Source organism: Hyalella azteca, unplaced genomic scaffold, assembly GCF_000764305.2.
Source record: "Hyalella azteca isolate HAZT.00-mixed unplaced genomic scaffold, Hazt_2.0.2 contig6690, whole genome shotgun sequence".
Lineage (NCBI taxonomy): Eukaryota > Metazoa > Arthropoda > Malacostraca > Amphipoda > Hyalellidae > Hyalella > Hyalella azteca.
This window is the reverse complement of record NW_025936844.1, coordinates 30,560-40,950: the sequence shown is the minus strand read 5'-3', so window position 1 is coordinate 40,950 and position 10,391 is coordinate 30,560. Positions and strand designations below refer to the sequence as shown.

At 39.1% G+C, this 10,391-nt stretch overlaps 2 protein-coding genes across 3 annotated transcripts; one reads left to right on the top strand and one right to left on the bottom strand.

Annotated features, from left to right (window-relative positions):
* Positions 1–987: 987 nt before the first annotated feature.
* Positions 988–2,701, top strand: LOC108666195. Its single transcript, XM_018153022.2, has 3 exons — positions 988–1,383; positions 2,050–2,216; positions 2,466–2,701. The coding sequence occupies exons 1-3, from the start codon at positions 1,108–1,110 to the stop codon at positions 2,518–2,520; spliced, it is 498 nt and encodes a 165-aa protein (XP_018008511.1). The 5' UTR covers positions 988–1,107; the 3' UTR covers positions 2,521–2,701.
* A 4,843-nt stretch (positions 2,702–7,544) lies between these two features.
* Positions 7,545–10,187, bottom strand: LOC108666194 (peptidyl-prolyl cis-trans isomerase). Of its 2 annotated transcripts, none has more exons than XM_018153021.1 (5): positions 10,126–10,187; positions 9,657–9,790; positions 8,726–8,933; positions 7,948–8,132; positions 7,545–7,684 (listed from the first exon to the last, which is right to left on the bottom strand). In XM_018153021.1, the coding sequence occupies exons 2-5, from the start codon at positions 9,735–9,737 to the stop codon at positions 7,589–7,591; spliced, it is 570 nt and encodes a 189-aa protein (XP_018008510.1). In that variant the 5' UTR covers positions 9,738–9,790; positions 10,126–10,187; the 3' UTR covers positions 7,545–7,588. The 2 variants fall into 2 exon arrangements, with proteins under 2 accessions (XP_018008510.1, XP_018008509.1); XM_018153020.2 differs by having other exon boundaries at positions 10,091–10,176.
* Between the last annotated feature and the right edge of the window lie 204 nt (positions 10,188–10,391).

The window sequence follows — 10,391 nt, the reverse complement described above, 5'->3', positions numbered from 1 at the left end:
ATGTCTGCGAAAGAAAGCAATAAAAATATAAATTGGAAAAAAGTATAAGTCAGTACTCACTGCAGTGAGTGGCAGAGAGCGCATTTTCTCGCTGCCGAGTATCATAGAAACTCGGCAACGTGAAGTCACAAATAGACAGACGGACGGACGGACAGACGGACGGACATGACGAGCAAAATAGCACCTTTTTTCCATAAATGAGAAAATGTGCTACAAAGAAGACTGAAAACTTTTGCGCATGCCTCCTTATAACTGCGGTCTGTGAATGAAAGAATTCAGAAGGCTGAAAGATCTTCAAATTAAGATGGCAGAAAGAATTTCAAATGCTGAAGGCGGAAAAACTTTACACACGGAAGGTGGAAAAACAGAAGGCAGAGAATTTTTGTGCATGCATTCTGAGAAGAAATAACAGCCGAGAACGTTCGTGCGGTTACGTCACAATAAAGTGGCCAGACGAGCCTGCGCAAAACAAGTCATGTCGATACATTAATCATGCTGACGCAGCACATCGAGGCTATGGATTCTTTAAATTTGTTTCCAATATCAATACCGTTTAAAGATGTAAATTCACATGGAAAATTAGTGGCAAGCCCATCCTTGCCCCTTCTTCTAATATACAATCAATGAACGAATCCTAATCTTATCGTATTTACAATCAAATTCTTTGTTCGTTGCAATCTAAGGCATTTTGTTTCTTAATTTTTCATACCAAAATAAAAGTAATATCAGAAGAATGTGCGCTAATGAGCCCAGTTCTCGAATATATTAATTTTCTTGCTTACAATGACGAGAAAGTTTCCGTCGTCTGATGTTAGAAAACGAGTATGAAGTGCGAAAAGCCTGAGTTCCGAGAAGCACAAACGTCCTGAGTTGACCTTTAGCGTTCAATTGGTTGCCCGACCGTCAAGACTAAACACGAAGTATTATTAGCGCGGTCCGGTATATAATCCGGCGGCTGAACGAATGTAAGTCATTGTTCAAGAGGATTTCTCTCAGGTGGAGGCTACACGACTGCTCTGTTGATCACCTATATTGCAGGATACGAAAGAGCAACTAAATTCGAAAATCACAAATAACGGTATTTCAATACTGATCGTGCCAGTAACCATGACTAGAAACATAGTTTTCGTTCTCTCGTTGTTGGTCGCTGTCATCCCTGCGAACCAAGCTGAGACGAGGTACCCAAGGGGACTCAGAAGCCGACTTGAAGCAGACGACTTTTTCCGCGAAGAAGCTGCCTATTATGACGACGTGGGGCTAACTTTTCCTGACGAGGAGCACGTCGCGTACCCGCAACGCCTGCGAGTTCGCCGTCAGTTGGCAGCGTCAAGCCTCGGGGGTAACCACGAAGATCGGAATGGAGCACCTAGGCCCGTGGGAAAGGTCAGTTGTTTACATTTAAAGTTAAATTGAATAGGCATGTTAGCACTGAAGAAGAGCTCACCGACTGCCCTGTAGATAGTCAAATCATCACAGTAAACGACATTTCTTTGAAAAAAGCTATTTTAGTAATATTGTTCATTCCATATTTCCGTAAGACTAATTTATTTTCCGATTCAAGTTTAGTCAACAATTGCATCCTAAACAATGTTAGGATAGCAGCGAATAAAAAATTTCGGTTTCATAAGAATATCAAATAAATATTGTCAATACTAGATTACAGTGTCTCACTCCAAACTGAACAATTCAGCATCCTGTTTCTTTCAACGTGCAAAATGTTTTTCTTAATATGAGCAATACGTTATAGAATAACGCAGCACTAAAATCGGGTATGCAGCCAACCAATTCCTATATTTGCATAAAATCCTCGTTCAACATATTTGCACGAATAAAGATGTCATTAGTAAAAATACAGTGTTTCCCGCACTGTCTTAAAATGCCTAGCAACTTACGGACCAGCCAGCAGCTATCTCAATCAATCGTCAGTTATGGAAAGATCGGGTTCCAAAGGCCGGATCCCTTGTGAATCAAGTCACGAAAAATTCAAGAATCGGCAACAGGCCATGGGCATATTTCTTCAGTGCCGACACTTCAATTCTATTCTGACAGCTGCACGGGTTCCTCAACGCTGATGGCGGAGGCAACAGCCGCAACAACCACCACGTCAACGTAGGAGCTGGCCTGGGCAGCGTCGTGTGGCGCAGTCCTAACCAACGTCACTCGGTGGGCGTGGGCGCCACCGTCGACCACTCCAGAGGGAGAGTTGATGGCTTCAAGTGAGTCCAAGAATTTGTAATTGTATCATATGAAAAATAATACTCCAATATTTTTTCTTATGCGCCCTCACAAATTTATACCTTACGAAATTTATACCTCACAGAGCGTACTTACGATACGAGCCCAATATTTTGATTTTAATTCGTAAAAATTTTAGATCAATGAATTAACGGCTATAACAGATATTATACGAAATTACTCAGTTTAATTCAGATTAAGTCATTTTCAATAATTTATTTTTCCCTTAGCTTTCACACTAAACCCAACGTTGGCGTCGGAGTTGGCTACAAATGGAAATTTTGATTAAAAGGAAACTTGTGACTGACATTGGACCTTCTCAGCCTCGAAACTTTGAACCTTCATGGATTATTATAGGTCGTTTGATTCTGTTAAAATTATTCTCTTCCAACCAGCTATGCCAGAGTTTACGGGAGTTTTAGGATCTGAATTACAAAGACATCGTTTAATAAATATTTAATTGTAATTTTTTATTTTGTCGGGCATCCTTTACCTAATTCTTGGATTTAGTTCTAAGAAATTATACCACACCGCTTCATCTTAATCCATCGATTTCAAATGACTCTTTACGTAAAAGCAACACGTAAATGGTGCAGGCGTGAATAGAGCAGTTTGATATCATCAGCATTAAGAACAATCTGAATAACGATTGAAATCTGTCGCCAATAATTAAAAATGTTCAAATAGTGTGAGCTAGTTGAGCCGTAGAGTTATTAAATGTCAATTAGGAGCAATAACTTATTTATGGTGTGTTTGGCGGCCAATATTATTGCAATAATTGTTGTAATTGCAATAATTCGTTTATACAAATATCTAGATGATTGATTCGTTAAACGGTGCGTACTCGAGTAAATTATTTTGATTCTATTTGATCCTATGAGAAGCGATGAAGTAGTTGTTTGTCGCTGTCGTGCGTCCGAACTCCGAACATAGAGTTTGGAAACACCGTGTGGTCGCCGAAACTAGAAAAGGACAAAAATTTAGTCGAGAGTGTTCAAAGACGAGAAGCTTCCATGCCTTTGTTATACCTATCTTATCGATGTCGGTGTGGTGACCTCTTTGACGTGGGTATACATACATGTGTATACCCACGTTTTATACAAGATCCCCAGAAGGATTACAAGAATTTTAAACGAGAACCAACACCAAGGGCCACGGCCATAAACTAAAAAACTGCGTTGTAACACATCATCCACGCGACAACATTTTTTCTCGCTTCGAGTCACCGACATGTGGAACAGCCTCCCTGATGGCATCGTTGACGCTCCGAGTATGAACGCCTTCAAGAACAGACTAGACAAAAGCTATGCAGGAGCATAAATGTTCAGTCTTGAAATGCCTAGCACCTAAATTACGGACCTGGCATTAAGTCATTAAGTACAGCAGCTATCTCAAACAATCGTCAGTTATGGAAAGATCGGGTTCAACAAGCCGGATCCCTTGTGAATCAAGTCACGAAAAGTACAAGAATTGGCAACTGGCCATGGGCCTATTTCTTCAGTACCGACACTTCTATTCTATTCTTTGATAGGCTAAAGTTATTGCGATATTATGTTTGTGGTACTCGTGCATTTGAGAGCTAATCCCTTGAGCCCAATATTATCGTGGAACTAGAACACCAAACGAGATTTCGAATGCCTAACGTGGCCGTTCGCATATCTACCAAAAGTAGCAGTTCACAATTTGTTCCAACTTTCCAGCCTTAGCTTAGCATTTCCAGCAACATCCAACCCCAGCTCCAGCTATAGATCGATCTAAACACTCACCTGCAACTTTTTTTAGTTTCTTTTTCACTGTCCTGTTGTGTTGAATCAAGTAACTTATTTAAAAACTAATATTACTGATTTCATTTGGTAAAAACACACGCATACGATAATGATTGCAGTATAGTATTCACGCTACATTGCTGTATTTATTTTAAATTCAATAAATATTCTTCCTAAATACTCCTAAAATACCATTCATCAATAATTGTCAGTTCAAACTAAAATTCAATATCCTTTGTATTTTTATCTGTCTCAGGCTATTAGAATAGAATAGAATAGAATAGAAGTGTCGTCACCGAAGAAATAGGCCCATGGCCTGTTGCCGATTCTTGAATTTTTCGTGACTTGATTCACAAGGGATCTGGTCTTTGGAACCCGATCTTTCTATAAGTGACGCTTGATTAGCTATTTAGCTGCTATTTTTTGACGTTTACATTAGATTAATTTATTCATGAGAATTCATTACACTGAGAGGACTACTATACCGGCCATTAATTTAAAATCAGGAAACCAAGGTGTAATAATAATGAGAGGCAGCACTTCGCGCAATGCGTGATCGATCGTTGAGACGGCCTGCCAGCGGAGATTATTTGTCGAGGCACCATCCATGAACTCTTTTAAGATGAGGCTTGACTTGGGCTTGCGTTGTTATATGTACAGAATGGAGGAGCCTCCCACCAGAAGGCGACGACTGGACAGTTAATATAATATGCGTAGATATGACACGCACAGTTTTAGACATAGACGACGTGGCCTGGAGCCATATTTTTGGAAGGTTTGCGAGTCAAGTGGAAGACGAAGAGATTCGGCTACGCAGGCACTGATCTGCCTATTCATCAATCTGCGCCGACTCACGCTGCGCTACGCAATGCTATTCACATATTTATTAAGTTTCATAAAGGCAAAATATCTACACCAAGAATGGCACTGGAGTCGCTAACGCATTTAAACTTTTACGGATTGTTGAACGATGATGCCTGAGGCATCACGTCAACGCGAGGGCGCCGGCCTAGTTCACGAAATTGAAATTATGTCGGTTTATATTGGATATATTTTTCGATTTATTTTGTGGATGTACAAAGTATTGCTGCGATATTTTCATTTCACTTCAGATTACATGATCATATTGTGTTCAATTTTTTTAGCGCCAATATTGATCACATAAACGTGGATTGAAAATGAAAATTATTCATCAGGAGTCCGTTGTGTTTCTCTCTCGTGTTCGTGGACGATGCTCGCGCTGTTGTGTTCCTCTTACGATATCGCCCTTCCTACATCTTAGAGACCATCTATCCCTGAACAAAGCTAATTTAAGCTGCTAACAAATAATAAAAATCGCTTATTATGAGACTAGTAATGAAATATTATTTCTCGCAACGCTTGGCTATTCTAGAGATAGAGTTTGACCTACATGTAAATAGTTTTAGAAATTATTGCCGATGCAAACGGTTTTTTGTCCGCAGAACAAAAGAAACATCACTTTTAGCTGTTCAGAAAGTTGGTGCAGAACGAGGTGTTGTAAAATCAGGGTTGGTAAATAAAAACATTTTATTGCCATCTTGGCTCCTACACTTATGGCTTGGTACTCACCCTGTCGCACTTCTCGATAGAGTATCGGTATTAAAAAACACTAGGGCGGAGTTTAAATGAGTTTGCCAATCGGAATTATTTTCTGTGCGCATTCTTTGGCGAGTTATTTCTCACCAGACATTACAATTTCCTTGAATATGAGAAAGGACACGATGAATAGCTAGGCCAATTCAACAATATTCAACACCGAAACTCGTGATTAGAGTTAGTTAAGGGGAGCGTCTCGGTCAAAATCGAAAATTTTGACTTTTTCGGTTTTTATACTCATTTTAAAGCTTACATTCTGCCGCATCTAACGGTACCAAAACCATCTCTGTACGTTGATTTATGCGACCACGACAGATCGCGAAATGATTAGGGGCGGTGGAGTTCCTTAACATTTAAGATAGGCCTAAATTACCGGTAGCACACTTAAATAGCTAGTCTGAACACGCTGTGCTTCAGTTATCCGCCTGCAGTCATATGGGATGGCTCTCGTGCCGTCGTTCGCACCATCCTTGACAGAAATTGAGCTCCAATATCTTGTAGTCTTGCAACCTTGAATGACTTTTTCGAGGCGCGCGCGACTTTGTCGGGCCCTACTGAAAAGTTAACTTATTGTCACTGCAAACCTATCTCCTCCTAGAGTTTTGAAGCTACATCAATGAGACAAACACCATTCGATTTGGAAAAAAAAGATCTACAAAAGTGTGTATGCGTTTTTCTAATTTCGTTATAGTTTAGATTTTATTCTGCAAAAAGGGGGGAGGCGGGGGTAAAATCGAAAAATTTCCGAAAATTTTACAAAAAAATGCTCCCACACCCACAAAAATGAGAAATCCAAAAAACCTATACACAATTTTGTAGATGTGGTCCTTACGCATCGAATGATATGTGTCTCGATGTTGTAGCTTGAAAATCCTAGGAGGAGATAGGTTTCCTAAAGTACCCCTTTTTGGTTGTTTTCTAATAATTTCACGTTTTCTTTCAATTTTTCGAAAAATTGACACGAATAAAACCTGTTTTATTTTAGGGTTCACACATGTGCACCAAATTTCAGATTGATCCCTCTGTAAATTAATGAGATAAATTTTAGGCGAGACGCTCCCCTTAACTAGCTTTATATTAGTAATAGTTAAATGAACAAATACCCAATTATCCGAATACATTCAGTTAATCCTGCCGACGTTTAATCAATTTCAGCCTCGTCATCTCAGCTGTTTAAGCAGATCACGAGTTTGTAATACGGCCGTCGTTAAAATGAAAAGGATCTATCTGTTTACTAAAATTAATTGATTAAATCATTCCCTTCGGCACGATCTTTCATGTGATTTCCTGTTCCTATTTTGACGTAGTCAAACACAAAAAAGCTGATCGATCTGCGTGGTCCCAATGGTTATGGTTGAATTTCGAGTCCTGCGAAAAGTTTTTATGTTCACCTATCTAGTCTCAACCACAGCGCTAGCAAACGCTTTGATAATTTTAAATTTATCCACTTTTTTCACACCTGACCGCAGTATCATAAATTAGTGGTTCCCAAATTGTGGGTCATGGGCCTTCTTAAGAAGGGCCACATTGGATACCACATTACTCTTGCCAGAAAGAAGCTGACCTAGTCAAGTCTTCAAGCTCCCCCATAACTCATCAGATGTGAAAGAAGCACACGTCAGTGAAAATCTAAATACACACGAGAATTATTACCACACATGTAACGAGAAAACGGCAACCAAACCTAAAAACCTATCAATCTAAAATTTCACGAGTATTAGAGCTGAACGCATTATTAAGACAATGATCTGGTTATGATAGTTGTATTCTTCAAAGTTTCTTGAACAGATGATGGAGCTGGTCGGTTAATTAGATTTATTTAATTACCTTGACGCCATCATCGCTTCTAAATTCTTGGAGTCATTCGGTACCAGAAATTGACTGAAGCAACGAGTTTCCAATCAAAAATCCACAAGAATAATGCCATCCCAGTCGAAACCATTTTTATTTAAATAGAACAAGTCGCCAGATTAAATAGGAACTTCTCGGCAGGCATCAATCTTGACGTCCTGAAGGGGCTTGTTAGCGTTGTTGGTTTTGACTGCTTCAGCGGTTTTCACCACGTTCTGCAGGCAAACAGAAACTTATTATTACAAGGATTTGACACATTCATGCTTAGTAATTCGGATCCAGATAAAATAAATTGAACAATTACGAGAGAGTTCACAGCATCGTTCTTAAAAACTGATTATCATGGAATCAATAATTCATTCTTAGGACTACAGGCCAACGAGTATCAAGCTGTAGTTTCCAAGAGCCCCGATAGTTTGGAGGCTCAGAGAAAAAGGGTCTCCAGGAGATATTTTCTCTTGAATAGCTCTTTTCTCACCATTCCGCTCAAAACTTTGCCGAAGACGACGTGTTTGCCGTCAAGCCAAGACGTTGTGACCGTGGTGATGAAGAACTGTGATCCGTTGGTGTCAGGTCCCGAGTTAGCCATGGACAGCCAACCAGGGCCCACGTGTCGCAGGATGAAGTTCTCGTCCGCGAACTTCTCGCCGTAAATGCTTCTACCTGCGATCAGAATATCAATCAGCAACTCAACCTCAAAATAAAAAAACATTTTTATAATAATAAATAAATAAAAACTAGAACAAGAGCGGCCTAAATTAAAAAAAATTATGTAATTCGGGTCGTTCAGTCAGTTCTTCAACAGTACCGATCTGAAAATCAATAGAAAAACAGTTGCCGATTTTTTTATAGGCAAGGTTCAAAAAACGATTTCATTGACCGTTCATTGTTTTAGTCACAATTTCTATCTCCTATACGATTGCTTATTAGGTTCTACGAATTACCATACAATCATCAACTAGCAAAGTTGTTTACTAGATTAGTGATACGTTGTTTAGCATAAGAATGGTGTGGAATATATTATTAGTATTAAAAAGTAGGACTAAAATTGCACTGATTACTCTTATTATTTCAAGTTAGATTTCCTGCCAAATTCATTTTTTGTTTGTTCCGATACGAAAAGACGAAAATAAAATTACTGAACAATATTCAATCATGAAAATATTATGGATTGTAGAATATATGTTCTTCTACCTAGTATCTCATTTACCGTACAGCCAGTCAGTAATAAATTCATTCGTATTAAAAAAACCCACCACCAGTTCCATCCCCTCTGGTGAAGTCGCCCCCTTGCAGCATGAAGTTCGGAATGATCCTGTGGAAGAGGGAGCCTGCGTAGCCGAAGCCTTTCTCGCCAGTGCAGAGCGCGCGGAAGTTCTCGGCCGTCCTAGGGACGACTTGGTCGAAGAGTCCAATCTTGATGGTGCCTTGTGATACTCCTCCGATGCTGATGTCCATCTCCACCTTCATTAACATAATGGTGGTTAGCAAGAATTTTGAAAATTAAAATAATATTGAAGCGTGAATAATGCAACGTCATTTTCATTGGCGAAGATGCGAAATTTGTATCTAAGGTATCCGAAATATTGTCTTTCGGATTTTCTGTTGCTTAGGTATCTGAATTATTGTCTCTTCATTAAGTTTAGAAAACCGATTAGTTCAATTCAGAGAGCTTCTAGTATCTAGTTCTAGATTCTAGAAGAATAATAGACTAGTATTTCTTTCTAATATTTAGTATTCTTCAACGCGAGTATTAGCTGTAAATGCTAGCATCTATGAAACGAATAAAACATTAAGAATATCTTAATACGTTAACAGTGATGTGCATAAATCGTGACCTTCTAAAAAATAACTAACATATAAGGAGTTAAAAACCCTGTGTATATCTAATTCAAAAAAAAAGAAAAGAATGTAGTTACAAGTTTTCCATTAACCTATGATGATTGATGGCATGAGAATTATACATCAGAGAATGATTCATTCCAACATGAAATCATTTAGACAATTTCGACAACCATATCGCGGTCTTTCAAGGCTTCAAAGACGACGTCTTATGGTCATTGGATGCAAAAATATACATTCAAACAACAGTTAAAAATCTAAAACAATTAAGACTAGAAATCAGGGCCAAAAATTTCCATGCGTACAAACCAAAGTGAAAATTAACGTAAAATCAGCAAGGCTTACGGCAGAGGTAGGCACTTGTTCCTGCTGGCCGTATACAAGAGGCACCAGCATCAGAAGTGATAACGCTGCGATCACCTTCATCTCGACTGAAGTTCTCGTTCCTTTATGAATGAAAGTTCCCTTTTTCACAAGACCTGCACAACATTAATAGTATTTAATATCAGGTATCACATGGAACTGTTAATATGGTGAAGCCAGTATCAAATATAGCACTTACAAACAGCAGCCAGGAGAATAACAGGCGGTGAGACTGAGAACTAAATCGTTAAGCAACATACAGGAAGTAGAACTAATTTATAATGGGTATTATGAATGATAAATCAGTTATGAAAAAGGAAAAATTTCTAAGAGCAGGTGAACAAGAGAATTAAATGAGCACCAAACCTTATTAATAAAGCACGATGAAAATACTGATGAAGATTAATGAACGCTACCTGAGTTGCCGCGAGCACCGTTGGCCAGTACCTACCCTTATAACAGCACTTTGGCAACTGGCAGTGGCTACGACGGTCGACGGCCCAAAGGCTTTGTTCTGCTGCCGTCCGCTTTTAAGAAGTGGGCGATCACCGTTAAGCAAGTCATCGTAAGGTTATCAGCCCCAAAGCTCAGCGACAAAAAGCATTTCTTTGCATAATAATTTTATTCTGTTCGACTGCTTTCCCTGGGGAATGTTGTACAGCAACTAAGAGAAACAAATGTAGCAACTAAAGCAACTCTTATGAAATGACTGAACAT

Excerpts from the sequence above, each read along its gene's own strand:
- LOC108666195 (XM_018153022.2), top strand. The coding sequence starts at position 1,108 with ATGACTAGAAACATAGTTTTCGTTCTCTCGTTGTTGGTCGCTGTCATC. Across the intron at positions 1,384-2,049 it reads CACCTAGGCCCGTGGGAAAG|CTGCACGGGTTCCTCAACGC; the intron begins GTCAGTTGTTTA and ends CTATTCTGACAG. Across the intron at positions 2,217-2,465 it reads GGGAGAGTTGATGGCTTCAA|CTTTCACACTAAACCCAACG; the intron begins GTGAGTCCAAGA and ends TTTTTCCCTTAG.
- LOC108666194 (XM_018153021.1), bottom strand. The coding sequence starts at position 9,737 with ATGAAGGTGATCGCAGCGTTATCACTTCTGATGCTGGTGCCTCTTGTA. Across the intron at positions 8,934-9,656 it reads AACAAGTGCCTACCTCTGCC|GTGGAGATGGACATCAGCAT; the intron begins GTAAGCCTTGCT and ends ATGTTAATGAAG. Across the intron at positions 8,133-8,725 it reads CAGAGGGGATGGAACTGGTG|GTAGAAGCATTTACGGCGAG; the intron begins GTGGGTTTTTTT and ends TTCTGATCGCAG.